Source organism: Rhizopus delemar, genomic scaffold (genome assembly GCF_000149305.1).
Source record: "Rhizopus delemar RA 99-880 supercont3.17 genomic scaffold, whole genome shotgun sequence".
Taxonomy (NCBI): domain Eukaryota; kingdom Fungi; phylum Mucoromycota; class Mucoromycetes; order Mucorales; family Rhizopodaceae; genus Rhizopus; species Rhizopus delemar.
In genome coordinates, this window is record NW_027137843.1 from 424,458 (window position 1) to 451,426 (window position 26,969).

The 26,969-nt window shown below is 32.8% G+C and overlaps 9 protein-coding genes across 9 annotated transcripts; 6 read left to right on the forward strand and 3 right to left on the reverse strand.

Moving 5' to 3' along the window:
• Window positions 1–317: 317 nt before the first annotated feature.
• On the forward strand, window positions 318–1,678 carry RO3G_15740 (ATP-dependent RNA helicase uap56; the record flags this gene model as incomplete). The annotated part of the gene is made up of 2 exons (XM_067670324.1): window positions 318–543; window positions 603–1,678. 2 exons carry the CDS (start codon window positions 318–320, stop codon window positions 1,676–1,678), a joined length of 1,302 nt encoding a protein of 433 aa, XP_067526425.1.
• A 285-nt stretch (window positions 1,679–1,963) lies between these two features.
• On the forward strand, window positions 1,964–3,137 carry RO3G_15741 (uncharacterized protein; the record flags this gene model as incomplete). The annotated part of the gene is made up of 8 exons (XM_067670325.1): window positions 1,964–2,134; window positions 2,218–2,259; window positions 2,312–2,450; window positions 2,525–2,575; window positions 2,644–2,683; window positions 2,730–2,785; window positions 2,840–2,935; window positions 3,001–3,137. The coding sequence occupies 8 exons, from the start codon at window positions 1,964–1,966 to the stop codon at window positions 3,135–3,137; spliced, it is 732 nt and encodes a 243-aa protein (XP_067526426.1).
• Window positions 3,138–3,478: 341 nt separating this feature from the next.
• RO3G_15742 (uncharacterized protein) lies at window positions 3,479–3,797 on the forward strand (the record flags this gene model as incomplete). The annotated part of the gene is made up of 2 exons (XM_067670326.1): window positions 3,479–3,539; window positions 3,676–3,797. The coding sequence occupies 2 exons, from the start codon at window positions 3,479–3,481 to the stop codon at window positions 3,795–3,797; spliced, it is 183 nt and encodes a 60-aa protein (XP_067526427.1).
• Window positions 3,798–6,088: 2,291 nt separating this feature from the next.
• RO3G_15743 (uncharacterized protein) lies at window positions 6,089–7,587 on the forward strand (the record flags this gene model as incomplete). The annotated part of the gene is made up of 3 exons (XM_067670327.1): window positions 6,089–6,383; window positions 6,433–7,206; window positions 7,280–7,587. 3 exons carry the CDS (start codon window positions 6,089–6,091, stop codon window positions 7,585–7,587), a joined length of 1,377 nt encoding a protein of 458 aa, XP_067526428.1.
• A 4,179-nt stretch (window positions 7,588–11,766) lies between these two features.
• On the forward strand, window positions 11,767–12,161 carry RO3G_15744 (uncharacterized protein; the record flags this gene model as incomplete). Its single annotated transcript, XM_067670328.1, has 3 exons — window positions 11,767–11,781; window positions 11,836–11,966; window positions 12,020–12,161. The coding sequence occupies 3 exons, from the start codon at window positions 11,767–11,769 to the stop codon at window positions 12,159–12,161; spliced, it is 288 nt and encodes a 95-aa protein (XP_067526429.1).
• A 2,487-nt stretch (window positions 12,162–14,648) lies between these two features.
• Window positions 14,649–15,162, reverse strand: RO3G_15745 (uncharacterized protein; the record flags this gene model as incomplete). Its single annotated transcript, XM_067670329.1, has 2 exons — window positions 14,649–14,782; window positions 14,934–15,162. The coding sequence occupies 2 exons, from the start codon at window positions 15,160–15,162 to the stop codon at window positions 14,649–14,651; spliced, it is 363 nt and encodes a 120-aa protein (XP_067526430.1).
• Window positions 15,163–18,198: 3,036 nt separating this feature from the next.
• Window positions 18,199–20,463, reverse strand: RO3G_15746 (uncharacterized protein; the record flags this gene model as incomplete). Its single annotated transcript, XM_067670330.1, has 7 exons — window positions 18,199–18,338; window positions 18,401–18,481; window positions 18,537–19,310; window positions 19,510–19,652; window positions 19,709–19,800; window positions 19,989–20,396; window positions 20,452–20,463. 7 exons carry the CDS (start codon window positions 20,461–20,463, stop codon window positions 18,199–18,201), a joined length of 1,650 nt encoding a protein of 549 aa, XP_067526431.1.
• Window positions 20,464–24,047: 3,584 nt separating this feature from the next.
• Window positions 24,048–24,639, forward strand: RO3G_15747 (uncharacterized protein; the record flags this gene model as incomplete). Its single annotated transcript, XM_067670331.1, has 4 exons — window positions 24,048–24,112; window positions 24,183–24,266; window positions 24,317–24,389; window positions 24,550–24,639. The coding sequence occupies 4 exons, from the start codon at window positions 24,048–24,050 to the stop codon at window positions 24,637–24,639; spliced, it is 312 nt and encodes a 103-aa protein (XP_067526432.1).
• Window positions 24,640–25,266: 627 nt separating this feature from the next.
• On the reverse strand, window positions 25,267–26,637 carry RO3G_15748 (uncharacterized protein; the record flags this gene model as incomplete). Its single annotated transcript, XM_067670332.1, has 2 exons — window positions 25,267–25,982; window positions 26,037–26,637. 2 exons carry the CDS (start codon window positions 26,635–26,637, stop codon window positions 25,267–25,269), a joined length of 1,317 nt encoding a protein of 438 aa, XP_067526433.1.
• Window positions 26,638–26,969: the final 332 nt, after the last annotated feature.

Below are 26,969 nucleotides of genomic sequence, written 5' to 3' on the forward strand. Positions count from 1 at the left end.
GTCAATTACACTTGTTTATGGAGATGAAAAGATTATAAACAGTTGACACAAACAGAAGAAATCGGTTCATACGTAATCAGCTTCAGCTTTGTGGAAAACTCCGCAAACTTTGGAATTTTTAGCTTTTTGCAGCAAAGATGAAATCATGAAATGTACCAACAGATTAAAGTTGTGGGAAAATTTTCTTTTTTCTTATTTTCAAAAAGATCAAGTCAAAGAGACAAACAATAATGGATAAACGAATTCGGAGGAAGACAGTTGATTCTTTCTATTGTTTTTTAAACATATTACTCACTCTTTTTTTTGTCTAACTCAGTATGTCTGCCGACCACGCTGATGATCTTATTGATTACGAAGAAGAAGATGAGCAAACTCTCCAACAAGAAACTACAGCTCCACAAACAGACAGTATTGAAGAAGAAGAGAAAAAAGACAAGAAAGGTTCTTATGTTGGTATCCACTCTACTGGTTTTCGTGACTTTTTGTTGAAACCTGAACTCTTAAGAAGTATTGTCGATTGTGGTTTCGAACACCCTTCAGAAGGTATAGATATCATTAAACGCTTCAAAAACATATTAGCTCTAATATTTAAAATGCTTTAGTCCAACAGGAATGTATTCCTCAATCTATCTTGGGTATGGATGTTCTTTGTCAAGCCAAATCTGGTATGGGTAAGACTGCTGTTTTCGTATTGGCTACTCTCCAACAACTCGAGCCTATCAATGGTGAAGTTTCTGTGATTATTCTTTGTCACACTCGTGAATTAGCTTTCCAAATCAAGAACGAATACGCCCGTTTCTCCAAATATCTTCCTGATATTCGTACCGAAGTCTTTTATGGTGGTGTTCCTATGACTAAAGATGTGGAAACACTCAAGGATAAAAACAAGTGCCCACATATTCTCGTTGGTACTCCTGGTCGTGTATTAGCTTTAATTCGCGATAAGCATCTTAAATTGAGCAACGTCAAGCACTTTGTATTGGATGAATGTGATAAAATGTTGGAACAATTGGACATGCGACGTGATGTTCAAGATATTTTCCGTGCTACACCTCATCACAAGCAAGTGATGATGTTTACTGCTACTTTGGCCAAGGATATGCGACCTGTCTGTAAAAAGTTTATGCAAAACCCATTAGAAATTTATGTAGATGATGAAGCCAAGTTGACTCTTCACGGTCTTCAACAGTTCTATATTAAATTAGAAGAAAAAGAAAAGAATCGCAAATTGAATGACCTTTTAGATTCACTTGAATTTAATCAAGTCTGTATCTTTGTTCGCTCAGTGTCTCGTGCAAATGAATTGAACAGAATTTTAACAGACTGCAACTTCCCAAGCATTTGTATTCACTCTCAAATGACTCAAGATGAACGTATTAAGAGATACAAATCATTCAAGGAATTTGAAAAGCGTATTATGGTTGCCACTGATATCTTTGGTCGTGGTATTGATATTGAACGTGTTAATATTGTCATCAACTATGACATGCCTGATGGTGCTGATTCTTATTTACACAGAGTGGGCCGTGCTGGTCGTTTTGGTACCAAAGGTCTTGGCATTACCTTTGTATCAGATGAAAATGATACTCAAGTATTGAATGACGTTCAAAGTAGATTTGAAGTCAATATTTCACCACTTCCTGAGGACATCGACATCAATACTTACATGACCTCTTAATTCTCTATTTTATTACTGGACTTTATTAAGCTCACCAGCCCATCACATAATAAAATCCATCTCATTTTTGTCATTGTATTATTTTTTCAATTAAAGATAAATTGTTAGAAAAGACAAGGATAACAAAAGCATAGAATATGCTACCTTTGATCAAGATAGAATTATCTATATTTTGTGAAAGCACGCTGCTTCACAAAAAAAAAAATTTGAATAAATGCTAAAAAAAACTTAAAATTGCTTAGTGTATAAAAATAACTTTTTTCTCCACTTTTTTTTATTTTTACAATGACAAACCCGTTTCATGAACCACAGACAAAGATTTTGAGAGAAGCTTTTCCAGATATTGACGCTTGTCTTATTGACGAAGCCCTTTGGACAGCTAAGGGCAACATACATACTGCTTTTGAGATACTCTTAGCCTTCAACAACCAAGGCACAAACAACACTTTGTTACCTGTAATTTTTTTTTTTTTTTTTTTCGTTCTTCTTTTTTTGATAAAAATAAGGTCTAATATCCTTTTTTTGTATATATAAACTAGTCTAGCGATACGCATTTTCCACAATCATCATTTTCATCTACTGTGAGTTTTTATTAAAACAGAAAACAACCAAACTTACCTAAACTAATAATAGAATTTTGCCAAGTCTCCGACAGTTCGAGAAGAACTGGCTCAGTGGCGCCAAGAACTTCGAAGAGAAAGTAAATTGAAGGCAGAAAAATCCATCCATCAAAAAAGTAGAAACGGCTTGCCCTTTGGCTCACCTGCCTCAAGTAAAAACAAAAACAAAAAAAAGCACCACATTCCTTTGATAAATGAAATATATTTATATGTTCGTTTACAATAGATCCCTTTCAGTACATTCCTTTTGAAAATAATAGGATAGGATACCAACAAGGTAAGCACCAAAAAATGAGACTGTTTTAATAGCATGTATTACATCATTTACTGACACTGACGCATTAGGCCCACCGTTACAGCAAGAAGCAAGAAATAATTCTCAACGGTAAGTAGGTTATTGCTGTATAGAGATTGTACTCATATTTTATTAGCCCACTGGTGCAATCTTTTCACGACAACAGCAATTGTTTCAATAGTGCTTGTCAAGGTCAATGCTATAAAAATGTTCTATAAACTATCAACATACTTATTTTTTTTACAGAATATCATAATACTCCACGATTATCATCCACTCGATCTAGCACTAATCATTCTTCATTAGCTCCAGCACTACCTCCAAGACGATCAAATACTACATGTAAGTGCTTAATATTTCAAATCATAGTTGCTATTGTTTGGTAATTTAATTAAAACAATACACAGCAAACACAAATACATCCATTTATGCAACAGTAAATAGAAACTCTTCAATAAACAACTTGCCCACCTTTAGTCAATCCTCCTCTAGCTTAAACAGCTATTTACAAGAAAGACGCCCAGGTATTGGCGATACGAAATGATTTATGTGGACCTATAAAGTTTACTAAATAACCTTAAAATAGAGCACACATCTTCTAATCCTTTTGAAGAACCTGATATTCCCCCTCCTGCATACAGTGAAATTCAACGAGATACAGTGATACATCTCAACCCATAAAGCTTACAGAAAATAACGTATATATATCTAATTTTATAACAAAAAGTCAAATAAAAAGAGAAACCAATGATACGAATATACGTGGCTATCAAAAAATAAGTAAAATGTATGCATTAATAATATTACAATATAAATAGGACAGTACGAATAACGGTCATTGTTGCTTTGGCTGCTGCAATATTCATGACTTTGATGACAACAATAATGGCGGAAACAAATATTAATTTTGAAGCTGATGATGCGTCACTGTCAGCATCGTTTTTAAGTAAGCCGCCGTTCCTTTTTTTTTTTTTTTTTTTTTTTTTTTTTTTTTTTTTTTTTACGAATAGTGAATATTCTTCATATGTCAGAACCAATATATAAAAAAGAGAGCGGTTAAGGCTAGTTGAATGTTTGCACAGAAGTTGAAATTTTTCATCTATACTTCCGTGGTGATTCATCAATCATCTTCAAAGAGACTATCAAAAAGCAACAACCAAATTTTATGTACGATATCGAACTCTGTGTGAATACTAGCGTTTGATGATATTAGTCTAGTACAAAAATAAAGCTATCGATGAGCAAAGAATCAAATATTTATAATAGACAAATACCCTCACCTGCTGGAATAATTTTAATCCTTTGATTACGCTGATATCGAGAAGTTCTTCATCCAAATTGCTTGCAACATACTATTGTGCACTTTTTATGTTGTCCTCTCTGCAAAGCTATATACAATAATAAATCAGTATTTGAACAATTACTAGCATATGTATGTCTTTATCTTCATGACTTGATTTCTGATCATTGTCATCAGCAAAATCCAAGATTGATGATAATCCGGAATTGCTGTGGATAGCAATTTAGTTAGTAACGATGACAGAATACAGTATTGTATATAGCGTTTACTTCAAGATGTTTCGCTCAGCAGCCGATAATTCTGATGCACGGGGACTCTAAATACTCCCTGCTTTTCAGTAGTCATTAAACATGTTTTATAAATTTCCTTCTTCATTTCTGTTCCCTTTAGAAATATTCTTGTGCTTCTTTTTTCTCCTTTTGGTAACAAATCAAGTAGTAAAATAAGCAAATTCAACCTTAATGGCATCAAGTAAATTTACCGTGAGCAAACCTCCTATCATAAAAGAGTGATTCATCTTTAACTTGATTGTGAAACTTCATTGTTGCCCTGACAACGAAACATAGTTGATAAGCATGCTAATTGGTATCTTTGGAAACTTACAATGACTTAAAAAAGATGCTACTAGCAGTATCTTTCAGTTAAGAAGATGATGATAGAGGTATTTGCTATTCGTAAGCTCTTTTCGAATTGATCAACATATGGTTATATCATTGGGATATGAAGAAAACATGAGGAAAAGCAAATAAGTTCAGATATCAAAGTTGTCATTTTTACAATGAAAACTACACAAGCGTGAACAACAACCAAAGTTGTTTAAATGAGATAATTTATGATGTCAATTTTGATTCTTTCAAAATGAATTTCAGAAAAAATTTCTATGTCTTTTTCAGTTAATGCTATGAGCAAAAGGCAATAGTGAGGTTCATTTGTTGGAGAAAAGATGCGTCTTTATTACTGGTAGCTATATTGAATCATATCTAATCAATTAGAGTCTCTACTTTGACCGCACCAGAAATACTCGTGTAAATATAATGGTCTACGTTCACAAGTTACATCATTGACTATCGACAAGATGATGTATGTGTTCAATTTGATGTAAAGAAAATACTTTTATCAAGAAAAGAAAAAAGAGCATATAGTATTGATATTGATAAATTATTTTATAGGGTTATGAAAATAAACATGTAAATTGTTTAATTTAATGTTCCTTTGAAATAATCCTTTAGATGTCTTTTTAGTTATTCATGCTCTAATCAATTTGGATTATACAAACACATATTTTATTTCAAGTATAAACATATTCCTTACACTGTTAGAAAATTTAATATTTCTAGCAACCTGAATGAAGAAGAAACGACAGTTGATTTAGCTGATAGTAGAGTTATCCCTAAATGATCAACAAATTTTCTTTCTTTTGAAAAGTATAAGAGCAATTCTGAGATGTTGAACAATATAAAACTTAAATAGAATACACATAATAATACCATCTCACCCAGCTTGGTCTCTAACCGACAAAATTAAGTGAATACTTTCCAGATCTATAATTCATTTTTCTGTGGCTGCTCTCTAGTTTTAAATTCTCATTCATCTAAAAAAGACTATAAGAATTTTATTTTTGACCTGTAATCCAAAAAGAACTATCAAATCTGTCTGCTTGCAATTCTTTATGTGAGTATCTTTTGTATTTTTAAAGTCACCGTTCAGTATGTTTGCATCATTTTTGAAATCTTATATTCTTTGATGAGTTTTAATACATTAAAATTTTCTTTCATAAAAAAATTATTATTGCCCTCCGGTTTTTACTAGGTGTTTTTCTTCAATTGAAGGTAACTTGCAGGTTAATATTAGTCATATGCTCTCTGCTAATTGCATCACTTTATTATTTCCTATTATTTTTTCTTATTTGCATATAGTCTTATATTGCTTAGATATTCGCGTCTTAATTAATTGCAGTGCATCAATAATGTCAACAAACTATAACGATTTAATCTCAAACGGACCAAGCTTAAGGGTTGTATCTAATGGTGAATTGGAAAGAGAAGCAATCACAGCTTCTTATGATTCTTGTTGGAAGTAAATATCGAATTTTTTATGGAAGTAAAAATGCTAATCTTTTTTTTTTAAGTTTTTTAAAAAGTATTAGAGCTATTTCTACTCAACCAGAGGTTAGATGTCCTAAGTGTAGCGAAATTATGCGTGGTCCAACATGGAGAGCATCTCGTAATCAGTATCAATTTCGTTGCTATAATCGTGCTGCGCATGCAATAGAAGTCTCACAATCTGTGACAAAAAATTCAATGTTTTACCGCAAAAGATGTGATATCCGTATAACATTGAAGGTTATATTTCGCCTTATAATGAACCAAGAAAGGTTTTCAACAATCTACAGTGGCCTTTCAATTCACTACAAGGTGATTGCCCAGCTGTACCGCGACTTGATTGTTGTTTTTGAAAGCGACCTATTAAGACATAATCCAATTATGTTAGGTAAGTTGTATATTTTTCTTTTATATCTTTATTAATTTACGTGATGTAGGTGGGCCAGGTGTAGACCATGTCCAAATTGATGAATCGAAATTTGGTAAGAGAAAATACCATAGAGGCCATCGAGTAGAAGGCGTATGGGTTTTGGGCGTGGTCGAAGCTATTGCTCTTGGTACAAGTAGGGTTGTGACAGTATCACAAGAAAACGGGGCGACTGAAACAAGATTGGTACCACAGTTCAAAGCAGATCGCAGATTTTTATGCACTGTTCCAAACCGAAATGTACGCACCCTTATACCCATCATTCGAAAGTACATTGTTCCAGGTACAACAATCAGAACAGATGGCTGGCGTGCCTACAGCGGCTTGCACCCTAGGGAGCGGTACAATGCCCGCACTGGAGCGCTTCAAGTTGCAATGATGGACAGCGAGCAGCATATCTATAGACATCAAGTGGTTAATCATTCTCTTGGGTTTGCTACGGAAGATCAAGTACGCCAGAATAATACCCAAGGGATGATTAACACAGACATCATAGAAGGATTGTGGGCTGATGTTAAAACGGAAATGCAAGCTAGACATCGCACAAAGGTTGAATGTCCTTATCGGTTAATGGAGTACTTGTGGCGTTATGAAAATCGTAACCAAATTTGGGACGCTCTAGTGCGAGGCTTAGGAGAAGTATCATTTCCTGATATACCAAGACAGAGAAGTAGAAATGTAGAAGAAGTTGAAAATTATCAACTTATAACAGAAGAAGAAGGAAATGAAGAGGTGATAGAAAGTAATCCAACAGATGAAAGGAATAACAATCATGAAATTGATAGTAAATATAAAAAAAAAACTGCGATAGTCTTATACTTGTCTGAATCAATGTAATAATAATTTTTGCATAATAGTCGATATTGGTGAAGACACGGATACGGATGATATTGATAATGATCCAGATTATCAAGAAGCAGAAGTACAGCCACCTCCAGCACGCCGCCCTAGGCTTAATAGAAGAATTGATGTTGCAGTTGTGATAGAAGATGAAAGCAGAGCTTTACCTAGTTCTGATAACAATAGTGCTCTTTCAGTTGAACAAGCTACAAGTAGATTACTGGACGTTGTGCGAAACCGAGATTTAGATAACTTTCAAGCAGCATCAGAAACACTATATAATGTTATGATCGCAGAACAGAATACATACCGTTCAACTGAGTAAACAATTTATTTGCTACATACTTATTTGATCTATTAAAATAAATTCATCATAAAGTACTATTTTAGACTTATATGAAACTATCATCCCTTTTTTTACACAGTCAATATATGGCCGATTAATACATAAATATGTGCTAGCTTTCGTTGTCTGCAAAGCAAAAACATTATTAATGTATGCTCTTGCTTAACTAGAATTTTTGTTTGCCTGAAAAATACTGAAATTTAGTATATTGAAAAAAAGTGATAAAAAAAACAGAAATAAGAACTTGTCCATTATATAAACAAAGAAAAATAAAGTTCGATTTTGACATAAGGTTCAACAATAAATGGAACCATAACTATCATTGATGTTAACCTCGACGGGCCCTTTGTTACGGCATATTCTCAAGTTACAAGTGAAGGCAAATATATGAGTATTATAAACAATTGGCTATGATGATATAAAATATACAAGTGAAAAGTAAGTTGGTGAATTATATCATGGCCATTATATATAAAAGAATCATTGTTTTAGATTTTTCTGTCAACCTAAAAATCGAGTTAGATTAATAGAAATGCTTCACCTTCAGTATTCGGCTTACCTACTTTCCAAATGCTATTTTAGGTTAAAGAGATCTTATAGCTCACTATGGTGCAAAGAAAAGCTGCTAAAAGCTCAGCGAAGCTGCTAGCAAAATCCATAGAGCTCTAAATCAGCACAAGTTTGACCAGTTTTGACATGCTCCGCGTTTTTCTAGACTACTCTGCTTTGTCTTTACAAATAATCAGTAAAATAAAATGGATTTACTTGATAATATACTTTGTTGAATCATAATCGACGTAGATTAGGTTGTCAAAAGATACAACGAAGCAGTACTGCGAAATTTGCTTTTTGTATTATAACTGTAGATGACTATAAAAAATATCCCTCTGTTTAAGTATTTTTAAGCAATTACAAAGAAAAGATTGTACACAAGTTCTTATGGCTTTTTTATGTGTCTCTTTGAACCATACGCCATTCTATTTTGCTTCTGCTTCTACTTTTTTTTGTAGTTATTTGTTTAGACATATAAGTGTACAGTCACTCGTATTTATATACATTACAAATAAACAATACTTTTATTTAAAGGCTTAAATGAGCAGGCGGCGTTTCAAGATACCATAATTGCCCAAGCCAGATCAAATAAAACAAAATAAAAACTAATAAAAAACCTTTTATGAGAGAAAGTGTAAAAAAAAGGACAAAGAGGAAGTAAGAAGTAACTTGTGAAGAAACCACTGTTTGGAAAATAAGTTTCAGAAAAGGGAGCCATACGATAAAATAAATGGTGAGCTCAAGTCTGTTTGACTGGGAAGAGCTCATTGAGTACAAAGGTAACCATGATGCATCTGTCAATGAAAAAGAGGGTAATAGCGCGCTGGACAGAATCTTTGAGGCAACGGATAGCATGAATGATACGTTGAACGAACTAAATGTTCTACTTGATTCTGGTTCGATACTTGTATGTTCAAAAACATATAAATTTGACATTCACTTTGTTCATCCTTAAAATAAATGTTATTAATTTGCCCATTTTTAATACAAAGAAAGAGTCGACTTCAGCTGAAAGATCAGTACTATTTGATTGAATCTGATCTTATTTTTAAATGAAAACCTCTTTCTAATTTGGTCGAAGTAAGTGTTCATAAATGGACGAAATAGACAAGTAAAGCTGGTTGATATCAGCCATAACTTTTGGTCGAAATTTAATTTTTTATTGGACAAATTCAGTTGTCACTTTGGTTGAAATCTGTATTACCAAAATCTCCTTGACCCTGAAGGGGTTTCTAGTTTCTTTCTACTCTTTCTTTTGATCTGACATGGTCAAAGTGATGACTACACGACATCATGCGACCACTGTGGCCTTGTAAAATACAAATAAATAATCAATTAATCTCTTGAGCCTCATTATTGAGTAAAGTCAGGAGAGAGATCCTATTAAATACAAATTACTTTTTATTTTATAAAATTAAAAAAGACTTCTATATTAAAAGTAGACTTGATACACTTTAATAATAAAAATGGTAGGAAATGAGAGGTCTTTAAATCATAAGTAAAGTTTATGCAGAAAATGGTTGTACAAACGATACCATTGTCTTCTCTATTATAATGCAATTTTCCTAAAAAAAAAATTAAAGATTCTCTTCTTCTTCTTCTTTTTCTCTGGAATTTAGTTTCAGACTATTAATTTTAAAAAACTTATAAAAACAAAATATGCCGTTATATTTATTTATTCGTTAGCTTAACTAGGCTTTTTTTCGTTTATTTACCGTTTCAAAGCAGATTGCGTGTCGTTCCTAACACAATTGTAGTTGGTTCTACTCCGACGTCGGATGTGGTTATAGGCTTTCCAGCCGCGCTTTATTGGCAATGTTGGCGAAATGAAGACATAGGATGTGGTGGCTACCCGCCCATGGTACAAAAGATGGTTTAAGCAATGATCCCACCCTGGCCATCAAGCCTTCAAAAAATCAAACTAGACTTAGAAAGATATAAAGGAACAAAAAGATCAAAAAACTTTATTTTATTATTATTATCTGAGAATAAAGCTCTGCTGGAAAGCCTATAACTACATCCTTTGTCTTTGTTTCACCAGCATTGCCATTTGTCTTCATTATTATGCATCCGCTGCTCTGCATCAGTTTGATCAAGCTTAACTATAGAATGCAAATTGGTTATTATAGTAAGTTTCTTATCTTAATGCATGCAACACAATACGTTAAAATTGTTTATAATACTGAGTTTTATGGGATAGATGCAATTGGTCCTTTTTTTTTTGAAGGAAAAAAAAAAAGACTCAGGACCTCAGATGCTTTCCCCAAACCTTTATCTTGTTGACCCTTTAATTATGGCTCAAAAGGGTAAACCGATTTAATTGTTACCTAATTTTAAGTATATTTTGAAACTGAGTTTATAATGCATTTTTGACATTTTTTTAATATTCATTGTATGATATTTTTCAAAATTAGCCTATAAATATTTTACTATAGATAACTCTTAATTTCAGCTATGACACAAAAAGAAAACAACACAATTTATTTTTGGTTTTTTTTATGATCAACTTACAAGTTTTTATTTTGTTAGAAACAAAAGATGATCAACAAATTGACGTGATTTTAGTATTGTATAATTGAACATGACGAAATTGATAATAGGTTGTACAAATATTCTCATTATTTAACACAATAAACATAAATTCTCATTTAAAAATATTTATTCTTCCTTTAGTATAGGCTGACCAATCACAAAATACAAGAGTATGCAGCAAATTTACAAATTTTATCTTTGATTGTGTTTGTTTATTTTTACTCACAATCAATATATAACACAAAAGAAAATATATATATTAAAAAAAAAAGTAAATACCACACGGTTTCACAGAGGACTGTTGAAGCAATCGGCTTACCCAAACAGTTTACCCAAACCAGCTTACGATCCGTTTTTAATAATTAATGCCAACTTTTTGAAACAAAAATATCCAGTCATCTGATTTTGGTATACACCATTTCTTTTCAAAGATAGGTCAATATTTTGAGCTTTTTTTGCTCGCTAAGGACTTTACAGTATATCTTTCCTAAAAAATATTGAACAACAGTCGCTGGTAATGAAAGCTGCATATCTGTTTACGTTACACTTGAGGTAACTGATCCATCTTTGACCAACTAAAAATCTACAGACAAATCTTATATAACTGCAATTTTTTTTTCCAATCCAATTTTCTTTTTTCTTTATTATCTTTTATCATGTCTTATTTCGCTTGTTATTTGTTCAACATTTTTTTAATCGTGCTCTTGCTTTTGCCGATTACTTTGCGGTTTTTGTTTTCTCTGTTGAAAACAAAAGGTAAAATATAAACTCAGTACCACAAAATTTACTGATAAAACTGTTTTTTATTTCAGGAAGTGAAGGCGTCTCTCGTCAACAGACGCGTAGAAAGGCATGTGGCCTCAAAAATTTGGCCAAAATCTTAACGTAAGCCATAAAAAAAAATAGAAAGAATCCTGGCTTTATTGTCTAACTCATGCTTTTTATCAGGTTCGTTCTCCTGGTTTTTGGCTGCGTTGTCCTGTTGCTTTTGGAAACGCAAGTAACCATTCCTGAGGTGAAGCCAATGGTTGAAGCCAAAAGAGCGAGGTGCGTGGCGTTGGACCCTACAAGACAATGGGGGTCAGTAGAGTAAGTAAAAAAATAGTAATCGTAAAATACAAAACTAAATACTTTGATTTATAGAACGCCACGGCCTCTGAAATCAAAAGGGTGTACAAGAAGCTGGCTCTTCTTTATCACCCTGATAAAGCAAAGGGTATGACGAAGGAGGAAGCAGAGGAATGCTTTGTTATTATAACAAATGCATATGAGATGTAAGTAAAAGCATTTGTTATAAATTACACACCCCTAACTTCTTTTCGTATAGCGTCAAGAGTAGAGCGCGCCGAAACCCAGCGCCTCCCTCTGACGATCTCAAGCCGTCATCTTCTGCTGTCCTCCGCACCGTTCTAATCGGTGTCGGCATAATGCTGGTCATTATTGCCGCGCATACCCTTTTAAAAAAATAAAAAATAAAAAATAAAAAATAAAAAATAAAAAATAAAAAATAAAAAATAAAAAATAAAAAATAAAAAATAAAAAATAAAAAATAAAAAATAAAAAATAAAAAATAAAAAATAAAAAATAAAAAATAAAAAATAAAAAATAAAAAATAAAAAATAAAAAATAAAAAATAAAAAATAAAAAATAAAAAATAAAAAATAAAAAATAAAAAAAAAATAAAAAATTATAAAATACATAAAAATTTTGGTGTTCATAAATTTACTAAATGTAACACTGTACGCATTATGCTTCTATTTTTTTTTCACAAATAAATGATCCTGAAAATAATTGAAAAAAGGAACTAAATATGATAACACAATTACAGTAGAATAAAATCTAACAAGCTTAATAGAAATATTTATAAAGTAATGCTATTATTAGAGATATTGTGCTGCGTGGAAACAATTGTGGATGATACCTTTATATTACATTATCCCATAGGATCATCATCTTTTAGTCAAGCTCGTTTACAAATTATAATTTATATTATGTGCATTAATATATCATAACAGGGATGTTTATACTCATATATATTGATATTATGAAATACATTCTATGGAAAGATAAGGCCTTGAAACAAGATGATAAGTGTTCCCGTTTAAAGGTAAAATGCATTTAAAAATATAAAACCGCTTATACTTTTCATGAAACACTAACTATAAAACTGATAGCAACGACTCTATCAAAAGTGAAACATAACATGATAATACTTAGATACAAATATTTAATTGTTGTGTACTTCAACAAAGGAGTATCAGAAGATATGTTATAAACAAACCAAGTAGTACATCTAAATAGCTTGCTCCTTAATCAGGAATTTTAGCTTTGTTTAATAGACAAGTTAAACTATACGATTCGTTATTTTTTATTATTAAAAAGGAGTAATTTGTATTCAATTTGATGTGACTAGATCTCAGAGTAACACTGGTGTTTGCGACATTGGATTAAACATACTGAGACTAAAAAGGGTTGCAATTAAATCATTACTAATTACAAGATAATCTGCAAAGATTTATTTTATACTGACTGACAATAAAAAATACATACATTGCAAGTAATACAGGGAAATAACCATACTTCAGAAGAATGTGAAAAGCCTATACAAAACATGCACTATTAAATAAAAGCACCAATTAAAGCTGTAAGTTGCAACCCTGTTTGCTTGGATACTAACATGTAGGCTTTAGCTTTATACTAAAGTTACTAAAGCAATTAAAAAAATGGGGTGCTTTAGCAATTGCTATTAACAGTACCAAGTTGTAAAACATTTTAAAAATTGTACACTAAAGATAATACTGAAATTTTGCTTTTTGATTGAGAAAATATTGGACCTTGTAAAAGCCAAATATACCGAAGTTGTTAGTCATTCATAGCATGTTATTGACTCAAACAATAGTTAATTTTTCAATTAAACAAAAAATATATTTACTGCAATATAAACGGTGCTTTTTCTTACAGAACAAGGATTAGTAAGGAACGACTGATAATCTACATTAATCAAGTAATTGTAAAGTCTACTTGATTCAAAACCTTTAAGTTTTTAAAGATAGTAATACTTTACAAAAGCTTCTTGATAAAACATAGGGAATGCAATGAGGATAAGCTATTTTAAGGAGCTTTTAACGCTTTGTAAAATGATACAGTAATCTTTATACAGTGCTCGCCTCTAGTTTGTTTTATTAACAATAAACAAAGATAAAGAAGGAAAAAATAAAGATGAGATACAAATAAAGTCGCAATAATTGGTATGTTTTGTTATATTAACATATATTTTGGTACTGGTTATGGTTTAGTTTTTAAAATCTTTGATTAGGTTGCTCATATAGGTTTAGTTTTTGGATTTGTTTAACTTTTAGTTAGAGTTGTATCAGAACAGGATATTTATAAATTTTGATTTTATGGTAATAATTTACCATCAGAACATGTATCATTAGATCATATGATCAAAAAAGAAAATCAGTTTAAAAGGAAACAAAATACAATGGGTATAGTTTAAATTGCTTCAGATAGATAGGCTATACAATCACACCAAATAAATTCTTGGAGAAAATATTGAAACAAAACTTTTAAAAAATATGGCATGTAAGTTCAGGACCAATTAATATCTGTGAACCTAAGCTTAGATTTTCAAATTTTGAGAAAAGAAAGATTCACATGTTTATTTTAAGAATGTATTCATAAGATCATTTTCAATATTCTGTTGCGCAGCCTTTAGTTTTGATAACTGCTTCACATCGTCTCTTCATGCTTCGAACTAACCGTTCAGCAAGCCCATAATCCAATCTTGCCCACCCTTCTTGTACTGCCTCCTTCAATTGCTCCAATTTTTTGTCAGGCAACCTTTTTCTCTCAATTTACCTTTCAAGAGCATTCCATACATGCTCAGTGGGATTCAAATCAGGAATTTGAGCAGGCCAGTACTCAAAACCCCTAATTTGGTAGGCTTCCTTCCACTATTGAGCATAATCATACGTATGACAGGAAACTCCATCCTCTTGGAAGATAAAGCTCCTCTCTTGATACATCGTGACAATTTTAAACCAAGTATGGAACCTGTTGACCAAAATATGGATGTGTGTTTCTTGATCTACAAAACTGGTGTTAATAATTTCTAAAGATCCAAAATCTCCTCCCAAAAAAACATCCCCAAACTATAGCACCACTACTACACCCCTTGGCTGTAGATACTATATCCCTTTCGTCATAACGCCCTCCTTTCTTCCTGAGTACTCTTTTACAGCGTCTACTGTCTTCCACACAAAAGCGCGATTCATCAGACCAAACAACGTTTCTCCATTGGTCTTCAGTCCAATTGGTGCGTTCCTTCGCCCATTGTGGCCTACTTTTATGGTGTCTTGCAGTCAATGTAGGCTTGTGAGCTGCTCTGTATGATTCGAAGTCGAGTTGACCGGCATGCGATCGAAGAGTTTCTATACTAACAAAAACACCTAGCTTTGCTAATTCCATATTTATTTCTTTAAAAGAGACAAAAGAATACTCTCTAATTATTCTTTTCGAGTGCCTTTCAATTCTTTCATCTATTTCCATTGGTCGCACTGTTTGTTTGTGAGACAAAGGGCTGCCATAGCTATCAACTTTGGCTTTTATATCTTACATAGTGGACTTGTTCTAGCCAATAGGTTTTGCAGTCTCTCTAATCTTGTGATGTGTTCTAAGGAGATAAAAAACTCCTATTCTTTACTTTCTTTTGTTTCAGCTTTAGAAATAACTAAAGGTCGTGTGCAGTCTATGAAGATTTGAGCTGACATGATTTTTTTAATGAGTTGATGGATGAGAAAAAGAGAAACTTTATTTTGTTGTAAGCATAAAATTATCCCCAATAAGTTTCTTTGTCCGAAAATTATTTTGGTGTCATTGTATTGTTGTTCCTCCCCCCCCCCTTTTTTTTAATAAAAATTGTAAACCAAAAGAAAAAATTCCTTAAAGCTTTAGCTTGTTCATACAACTCTTTTTGTAAAAGTGGTCATTACTATCGTTTCTTATAAAATGAATAAAGGGGAGAATCTTCACAGCCATGTGTAACACAGTATGCAAGAAGATTTGATTGACATGATTTTAACAAGAGAAAAAAAGGGAGTAAAAATATCCATGGGAAAAATTCAAAAGTACTAAACTATCTTTATGAAGGCCAATTACTATGAAAAGCAATCATTTGATTGCTTTGTTATTTCCTGAAAGGAGCTTATCCCTTTAATGACTGCTTAAATAAAAATTTTTTTATACGTTACCTAAAAAGATAATGAAATACAAGGTTTATGCTGTGTTACTTTCGTCATTTCTTGCATGAGTTATTTAAATAAAGGATGGTTTGAAAAGAAATAAGGCCTTAAGTAAAGTAAATCAAATGTGCTTTGAATGTTGCCTTTCATTCTTTATTGTTTTCATCGCTATAACCAAAATAAAATTGTGAATAGGGCTTCCCTTTTTTGAATTCGCCGGTTGTCTGAAATACGGTATGTAAAGGGGTAATATTAGGAATTGATAAAATAAATAGAAAGTCAAGAAAGTCATTTTATAAAATATGGATACTAAACTTATTATAAACAATGAGTCATTTTTTTTCTTATCATTTTTTTAAAAAATATAAATACACAGCCTTTTCATCTTACAAAAGAATTATTCTTATCGTTCTCATCATCATCTACTGTGTAAATATATAAATATATAAATCCATACCATATTATAATTCACTTAGTTGTCTAGTTATGCATCCTTTCTTGTCTTATAAGCAATCACCTTGCTCATCGCTCTCATGTCATCATCATCTACTGTGTAAATATACAAACTTATAAATCTATGCCATGATTACAATTCATCTAGTAGTTGTTGTCTAATAGTACTTCAAATAATCAAGATTCATCAAATCCTGTTATCATTTGTTTTTGGCTAATTATATTCTCACTTGTTGTCTTTGGTATCAAACAACTCTATGCTTCTGCCTTGTTCATCTGCTTCAAGCTACTGTCATCTTGCCAATCTGCTCAAAAGTCGCTGTCACTTCTGCTTGGTTCAGTACTGATACGTATCTTTATTTTGTCTCGGCTTGTGGGAACGGATAGTTTGGTTCCGAACAGCTCTTGTATATGTACTTAGTGTATGAATGCATGTTGCCTTAGTACGTTCTTGGACTGAGTAATCAGTCCTTAGCATGGGACGAGCACCTCACATTCCAGTTTGTTATATTGGGTTGGTGCCAATACTGGAGGAGACAGAGGACTGCCTGTGTTCAGCGGTTCGATTACTTCTACTTGTTCGTTTTTTAATCGGACTTGTGGAGACGGATCGTTGGTTCCGAAAAGCTCTTGTGGGATTCGCTATTATATATGCTTGATGTCCTAGTACGTTCTTGGACTGAGTAATCAGTCCTTAGCATGGGACGAGCACCTCACATTCCAGTTTGTTATATTGGGTTGGTGCCAATACTGGAGGAGACAGAGGACTGCCTGTGTTCATCTATTCGAGTACTTTCCACTTGTTCTTTTTTCTTCTCTGGTTCAATATTGGATGGTACCAATTCTATTGAAATACCAAGAAGATGTGCTATATGCACAGGCTTTTATCGTGCGCTATTGCAGTATTGTTCCAATCCAGTTGTTTCAAGTTGCCTATCTCTTTTCAAACGATGCTCTTTATCAGTCGATGTTCTTTATCAAACGATGCTTCCTATCAAATAATGCTTTCTATCAAATAATTCTGTCTACCAAAAAAATGCTTTCTATCAAACAATGGTGTATGTTATATTTGTTGATCACTGAATCTTTGTATCTTGTTAAACTCTTGTCATCAATATTCTTTTAATTGTCATTGAAATATCTTGCTGTACTCATAACATCACAACCCATTTTGAAATTAGACTTTTTACAAATTAATATATAAAGCTTTGTTGTTTTCTCTTTGTCTCTTTATCTACTCTAAATATTGTCTTCTTTAATCTTTGGTGATAATATGTTTGCTGGCTACAAATATTCTTATAATACAGTATTCATACTTTAACAACGCATTAGGGTTGAATATATCCTGTGTCTAGGAATTAATGCCTTTAGGTGAGCATGTTTGACAGTAATATAAGCTTCTACACTGCTTCCTTTTGATTTGGGTTCAGAGAACTTTTTATGACTTCATTGGTTTACTGCTTTAGAAAATTCCTAGCCAAGCCTTGATTCATACTACTAACTTCTATTTCAATTTGGCTCGTTCATGGAATTCGAAGTATATTTTTTCAATTTTCTTTTGTGGTCACTTCAGTGATCCTTGTTAGTCTAGCTATGTTGTCATTTCTTCTAAATTCCTTTTAATATAGTCAGACTGGCTTTTTTTTAAACACATCAAATTAGGTATAATTACCTTTCACGAGTTAAAAATTGCAAAGGAAAGAATAACAAGTCAAAAATAGATTCATAATTTTATTGATCATACTTGCTTGAAAACGCTTTTGGTAGGATTTACAACAAAAAAAAAGGAAGATAAAAGAAAAACAAAGAATTAGGAAGTCTTGAAAGCTCTTGCCTCAGCGATAATTTCTTGTGGGACACCAACTTCGGCTAGTGTGGATACAACAAATTCATCCTTAAACTCATCAGGATATTGTGCGCAATGTGTATCCAAAATGTGTACCAGCATATCTACGTATGAAATATTATTATCTTGTGTTTTGAAAGTGTTCTGAATAAAAAGAAAAACCTACATGTAGGATATGAAATAAATGACGGATAAAGTCGTTTACCCATATCAATCAATTTCTCTTTCAATGGGTTATATTGCTTGTCTAAAAAAAGGGTATAAGGATTTCTGATATGTTTAAATGATCTATGAGAACATACGCTTTTCAATAATGCTTGTCCAAGCCAATTTTGAAAATTTCCAATCGTAGAGTTCCATGAGGTCCATTAGGCATAATGCTTCTTCAAATAGCTTATTGGGACAAGCAAAATCATAGAATAGTTCTTTAGCGGGTTTAAGAGAGTGGTTCAATGTTTCTATCGATGCTTTGACATCAGCTGTATTGTTACTGCTTAGTAAGTCTCGTAGTCTGCCCTGAATTTTAGATTCCTTGTGTAAGGATATCAGCTCATGTCTATTTTCTTCTGAAATAGTATTAGTTCTATTGGCCAATTCACACGCTTTTTCTAGATAATCAATTCTATTCTCTAGTGTAACGCTTTCAATGCTGGTGGCAAGACGTCTTAGTGTTTCTACAGCATTTTCATATTCTTTTTGGTGTGCATAGTATTGGAATAAATAGTGATATCCTTCGTTTTTTGGAAGCTTTGTTGTAAGGAACTGAACAATGTGTGATGTAGAAAGGGCAGTTAGTATTTTTGATTGGTCATGATTAATTAGCCATCGATACGTTCTGTAATGGTAATTTTCCTGATCAAATAGGTCGAGTGATGCCTGTACAAAGTTCACAGAATATATATCAGGGTTGTCCAGCAGTTTTTCCGTGCTAAAGATGATTTCATGAACTTGAGGCTCTTGCTCTGGATTTACTGATTGATATTTGGCAAGCGCTAGCTTCACGTATCCCATATGGTCCTTCAATACCCAATACATCTCACATAGTTCTTTTAACTGTTCTAACGTCATCTGCCCAACTATTTTTTTAAAATGTTCAAGTGACTGATCCAAATACGGTTGCTTATTAATTTCGTTTCTGGCGCCTTTTAGACATTCCAATCCCTAAAATGCACAGTTAACTTGTTGCTAAAAAACTATCATGTAATTGTCTCACCTTATAAAATATAACATTGCTTTCCCCTAATAGAGAAGCGCAATTTTTAGATAGAAAATTACCAATAATAGAATAGTTATTCGCTGCACTTGATACAGTTGATGCTTTAATACAGGTGAGTACTATATCTTTAGCAGCAAAAGCACCTTCTTCAGTTGAAACCAACTTTTCAAAAGACAATGGAGAATAAGGAAGAAGTGATGTACTATAAAAGATAAAATGTGTTACATCATTAATTACAATTTGATGTAGACAATATACCTGATGTCTTTGTCTTGAAGATAAATCCTGTGAATAAGTTGAGTGAAGCTGGCACCTTCTTTACATCGTTCAATAAAAGCAATTATATCAACCTATAAAACATAAAAGAATTATTAATAGCCCACAATTTAATATACTTATAAATTACACTTGAATTGTTGATATTAGCTTGTTTCAAAAATAAAAGCAACTTTTGCAAATGCTGTTCTATAAATTCGAATATATCAAGCGATATGCTATACATAAGTTAGAAAATGTTAAGCAATGCATTGTTTTATACTAACTCTTCTTTCAATATATTCGTTTTCCAAATCTCTTTGTTAAGTCTAGAAGCATACAACAGTAACCCTTCGTCTATAGAATGATTGCTTTTAAGAAAAGAAGCAGCTTCATGACTCTCAGAACCAATCAATAAGCACAATACCATTGTTTCTACAGCACCATGACTATCAGAAAATTCAAGGATACTTTGGAGATTTTTAGTTGCTAATGTACAGATAAATCGGTCGACAAGTCGCCGTTCGACATAGCAAGTGATACCATTTTTGTTTAATGTTAGGATTTGACGTGGTGGTTTCCCAAATAGGCCAACTACGTCTTCTATAGAACGAACTAGTACTGGCATCTCATTTTCCATAATCATATAAATCTCATTTGCTTTTTCTACATAAAAGTCTTCTTGAAAAATCTAATTTTAAGATTGTATTAGTTTTGCTGTAAGATTCAAGGAAGTTACTTCTTACAGATTGTGTCATTGTTGTTTTCATTAGATTTGGGCAGGTCAATAAAAGATATTTTTCATTGGATTCACAAACAGAGGCAAGTATTCTTGAATTGTAGAAGCAACGGTACAAATATTTATCAACAAACTTATTGAACAGGAGAGAGCCAGGAACAGGCGGCGCCAATCGTTTATGAACAATCCCGATGCCGCTAGCTCTATGTGATAAGTAATATCTATCTCCTTTATGATTAACAGCAATAAGATCAGCGGTTTCTGATTGAGATGATGGGATTGTCTGAATGTATTCTAAATCATCAGCTTTGAACGCGTGCCCATATATAAAATTGCTTCCTTGAATGTCGACCGCGTGAATAGTAGAATTCTTTAGCAAAACATAAAGAACCTTTTTTTCATCGTCAATTGATATCATTTTGATTGGGACTTTATAAAGTATTAATATATCTTTATAACAATCACACACGTCTCGATTCAATTACCTTCAGGTGCCACTCGAATAATAAAAGAAAGATACTTCATATATGGCTGTTCGGTAAGACATGTAAAGTTTTTGATACTGGTTACTATCCCCTTGCTGTTACGACATATATCCATTTCATACAAATGCCCATCATTTCCTCGCAAGAATGTTCGCTTGGTGTTTGTGTTGTAAATATTTGACATGACGACCCCATCTGTCCTGACTTTTGTATTTGATAGGATTTTCAATTGTCCATCTGAGTCTCTCTCAAAGCTGTGCACAAACACACTGTTTATTGTGCAAACATATAAATCATTTTCTTTGACACAAACTTCAACATTCTCAATAGCTTCGTGGCATTCATATATAAATACGCTGTTTTCCGATGCAAAGTTCCAAATGTATAAAGAATTATTAGAGGCTAACCACACTTGTTGAATGTCTGATAAAAAGCCGCATTTGTAAGGAATGGCCTGTGGATCTATAAACAAAATTAAAAATTCATTATACGAGCAGTTTTTAGTAAACTTACGGTGAACAATGCTAGCTAATGGTTCAGGGAAATGTATAGTCTTTTCTTTTGTGAATGCATTGTTGTAAACATATTTGTCAGAAGTAGTATTTGTATCTGATTTGAGAGAATAAATTATCGCTACAACAATTATGAAGTCTTTAGTTACCTTTCAGACACAGATCTAATCCTGTATACTCTAAATCATTTTTATTTAACTGAAGAAAGGTGTCGCGAAAAGAAGCAAACGATTCTTTTACACTGCCAGCGATGACATTATTCATTGGTGCAGATAAAAGGTTTTTGGACCCACAATTAAAAAAAAAAAAAAAGAAAAAATATTTTCGTGTCTTCAATTTACGTTCAGCAGGCAATTCTTAGAACAAGTTTGTGGTTTTTTGGAGAAGCCAACTAATTAAAGACTAATTATTGCAGTAAAGGTGAAAAAAAAAAAATTCGAAAATGTTGCAAGTATCACTTGTGATAAATCAAATTCACAATACTTGCGCGAATACGAATTAATAAAACGACTGTTTTTAATATTCCTTTTGTGCTCATCTGTATAACAATGCCAGAAACAGCCTTCTCTTCATGAATAACCATTGCGCCAAACGAACGAAAGGCATTTCTATTAAAGTTATATATACTTAGCGCATGAAATGTTTGCGATATTTTATAAATAGGAATAATAAATTAATATTCAACAATTATTGTACATTGTTAAACCATGGGACAGAGAGAACCTCCTCCCAATCAAAAAAGAAAAGCATGGCCTCTGAGGTACCAATTAACTAGAAAGAGACTGAAGTGCAACAGATATTTTTTTTTGAGCTGTCATATACTCTGTAGCTTAAATGCTGGGTGGTTTTAAAACATTTAAACAGTAATTATAATAAATCTAGGAAGAATGCACAAATATACTCAAGAAACCTTTTTTACGTTGAAATTCGTATGATGTTCTGACTGTCAACAAAACCCAATTCTAAGCAGCAAGTTTATTAAATTTTAAACGTTTATTTTTGAAACAGGCATGTCTATGCTTTGTAGCACTTCATGCGGATTTTTTTTTTTTTTTTTTTTTTTTTTTTTTTTTTTTACCTGAACTTACACTAAACACAGTTTTGTTTGAAATGGCAAAGACCACAGAATGAATAATTTCGTTATGGGAAAAGGAGCTATAGGTCTTGCAAACCTGACGCCAAAAATTATTTATTTTATCTAGTGTATGAAAAGAACAAAAGTATTCGTTCTGCCGCTGTAGAGTTAAAAATATCTTAGAGCATAACACAACCCTGGATTAAAAAGGCCAGAGAAACTGGGTGTGAAAATTTCCAAGAGAGGAAAGCAGGTAGTGGTAGATCAGTCGATAGATGTCTGTTTCTACTGAGGACCGTAAAAGATTTGATGATCAACCTAACCAATGAAAGGCCATCTTTAGTTTTGAAAGAAAAGGTGGAAAGTCTAACGTATCAATTCTCTGGTCTCAAGGTCGAAAAACCAGCGGCCCATATTTTTATTACTGAGAAATACAATATCAGTCTCAAAAGAGGCCGTTTCCACTTTGTTGAAAGAGATAGCCCTAAGCCGATATAACTGGGTGAAGCTTTAGAAGAGCATTGATATGGACTATATGAGCAGCTCTGTATTTATGGATGAAGCTACTTTACACATCAGCACGAAGCGCACAATGGTCTGTTCAGAAAAAGGTGAAAAAGTAATTGTCACACCGAGCACAAGAGCGAAAACAACAACTACACTTGAAACTACAATTCCATACGGCGAGGTAAACGCCAAAGTACGACCTAAAGCCGCTCAGCAAACTCTTTTTCCAAAAAAAAAAAAAAGAAAAGCAGCAGGCGATTCATTGATGACTGTTAGCGAAGGAAAGAAAAGGAATGATGATACTGTTACAGGCCACTATTTTATATGGCTAATCTTTTTTTTTATTTTTATGATATAACAGTTTTATTTGCTAAATTGTCTTATTTCTTAAAATTTTCGTTATTGATTGCAATAGCTTGGAGAAGATATGACTAACCTTACTTTCGTTCTTACTTTGTTGGTTATATTGAGCAGTTCTCAAAAATAAAGTTAAATATTTTTCAAGATGAAGTACAATGAAGTCACAAGAGTGATTAAAACACGTTATGCTGCTTCTATTGAACAGCTCAGAGCTTTTGTTCGGCATCCATTAAATGTAAATAAAAGACGCAAATTGATTTGGAAAAATACGCATGTGAGCATTTTAAATCCGCGTTTAATGGAAAATTAAAGCCGTTAATCGGCGGATTATTTTCCGAAAATTAGTTAGAAAAACCGCAGCTTGGAGTTGAAACCACTGTGCACATTTAAACATTAGATATGAGTACATTAAAACTAGGAGCTATGCTAGTCAAGTAAAACGTAATTATATGATTCAATTGCAGTTCAACATTAACGTATTTAATACAATCAAGAACTCTGGCGAAACCAGTAGCAAATTCAATTAAAACGCAAGCCAAGAATCACCCTAGATTCAAAGAATTTTGCATCAGCATTGCTCAAGTAAAGAAATTTAATGCTTTGGCACTAAAGACCATTTATGTTAAAATCTCTTTCTATTCTTCAGGGCTCGCATAAATTTCAAATGACATTAAAGATGAAGTTTTTGGGTTACAAAACTGAGAAGATTAGACCATTGAATGACACTAGGTTAACCAATCAATAATCCTTTGAAAAGATATTTAGCATTGTTTAAAAAGATATTTATTTTGCATTATAGAGCCATAGAAGCTGGCGCTAACTTTTTGAGTGAGGCTTTTATTTTCTCAGTGGCAGCGTCAATTATAATTGCTGAAACTTGGCGGTAAGTATTTGAAGGACCTAGGAAATAAATCTAAACTAGTATTATTGAAGGTCGCATTCAAACGCAAAAAATCGCAGAAATCATGTTGATGATGCGCTAGAAAATCTAGAAAACAAAACCCAAGTATTAGCAGAGCTAATTGAAGAAACAAAACGCTTGCATCAAATGAATGAAGAGAGATTAACGCATATAGAAGAAGGCAACATACAGTTGAAAAAGCTCTTGGACGAGGCATGAAAATCATAAGTGCGTATGAGAAACAGGTTTTAACTCAAATGCTTAGGTTTTGTCTGTCAGTATGGGACTTAAGCGCCATACTGAATACCAACAACAGCCTACTGTCGTGGCACTTCCTGGTATTTCTGTTAATTAAACTACATTATAGAATTGAATTAATTCAAACAATACCATTTACATAAAACTATACAGCAGTCAAATGTTGTTACTATATTAAAAAATCAATTTTCTTCACGGCTCATTGCTATATATTAAACATAAATACCTATTCATTCATTCCCTATTACTTTTTAAAACATTGATTATCACTTTAGTAAAAACACAGACCAATCACTCAAAATATTGTTACATCACAAGAAATTGTCATCAAGTGAAGGGTTCATAATGTTATTTTTTTTTATTAAATAATCTTTATAAAAAAAAATCCTATTGAACATAGGGCCTATACACAACAAGTCTCAGTTGCAATGCATGAAAAAGAATTAAAAACTTCGCTTAGAGTTTGAGATTATGAAAGCTAAGGTTGAGCACATTATATAGTATTTTTACCTAGTTAAAAACTCGTTTCAGCCTTCCTTTTTGAAACGTTCATTATTTGAGAGGTAGTTTATAGAATAAAACGTTTTACAGTCTTGTTGTGGCCAGGTTAAAAAAAGGGATGGATCTACCAGTTTTAGTTTTACTGAAATGATTTTTTTTTAAATTCACTGTTTTTGTTTATTGTGTTTCAGGTTTTATGCAAATTATTTTATATTAAAGTGCTCTACTGCTTGTGTATTTTGCCAGTGGGGAATGTGTAGTCTTCAATAGATTCACGCTTCATTTCAATAGAGTAACCAGGAGCAAGGGGAGTTGTATATCTGCTGTCCTTCATAACGACAGGATGAATAAAATGGTCATGCAAATGATCAACATACTCAAGCACACGGTTTTTAGTCGTACCAGTTACGCATATATAATCAATAAAAGACAAGTGTTGAACATATTCACAAAGGCCAACACCACCTGCATGAGGACATACGGGGATGTTGAACTTTTTAGCCATCAATAAGATAGCTAGAATTTCATTTACACCAGCTACACGGCATGAGTCTATTTGACAGTAGTCGATAGCTTGAGCTTGGAATAACTGTTTGAATATAATACGATTTTGAATGTGCTCTCCAGTAGCAACAGCTGTATGAGGATGAAGTGCTTTACGAATGGCAGCATGACCAAGGACATCATCAGGAGAAGTGGGCTCTTCAATGAAAAGTGGTTTGAACTTCAAAAGATCTTGCATCCAATCGATAGCTTCTTGGACATCCCAAACTTGGTTTGCATCCATCATCAATGTACCTTCCTCTCCAATTTCCTCACGAATAATAGCAGCACGTCTAACATCTGATTCTCTATCACCTCCCACTTTTTGCTTAAAATGAGTGAAGCCTCTAGCTTTTGACTCACGAATTAATCTGCGGACTTTATCATCACTGTAACCTAATTGTGACAATGTTAGTTTATGTAAGAGAAACAATTGACACTACAAATTACCTAACCAACCAGCGGAGGTTGTGTAGCTTGGAAATCCATATTCACGCATTTCAGCTTCACGTTGAGGCTTGGTAGCTTCTAATTCGCGTAGCATGGTGATGGCTTCTTCAGGAGTAATAACATCAGTAATATAGCGGAAATCAATACACTGCACAAATTCCTCGGGTGTCATATCAACCACGAGTTTCCACACAGGCTTGTTGGCAGCCTTTCCCCAAAGATCCCAAATGGCATTGATAACAGCACCAGTAGCCAAGTGAATGACCCCCTTCTCAGGACCAATCCAACGAAGTTGAGAGTCACCAGTACAGATTTGATGTGTAGCACGCATGTCAGATACCAGGTCACTTAGTTTCTTGTTAACGAATTTTAAAGCAAGTTGTTCAATAGCAGTACAGACAACATCATTACCACGACCACAAGTAAATGTCAATCCATGACCCGCCAACTTGGAGTTGTCAGTATAAAATATAACGTAAGCAGCAGAATAATCAGGATCTTTATTCATAGCATCAGAACCATCAAGCATTTTAGAAGTTGGAAAACGAATATCACGAACTTCATAGCTGGTAATAGTACAATCAGTCAAAGCTTGAACCATATTAAATTAAAATATAACAGAGGAGAGTGTAACAAAAAAAAGAGATTTATGCTTTATGTTTAATCCTTTTATATAAAAAATAAACTATCAAACTCATGCGTAACGGGGAAAAGGAGAAAATGGTGGAGATTTTTTTTTCTTGTCCCGGGCTGAATATTTCTTTACTCGTCTTAAATTGACACACAGATGGAACAAAAATATGTATTTGCATATGCGTCTTGAATAAAGATCAACAAACGAAGGAATCAATCATAAAATAAAATTTATTAATCATAGGTCCATTCATTTGAAATAAGTACTTTTTAAACTATAATTGTATTAAATCTTTTATT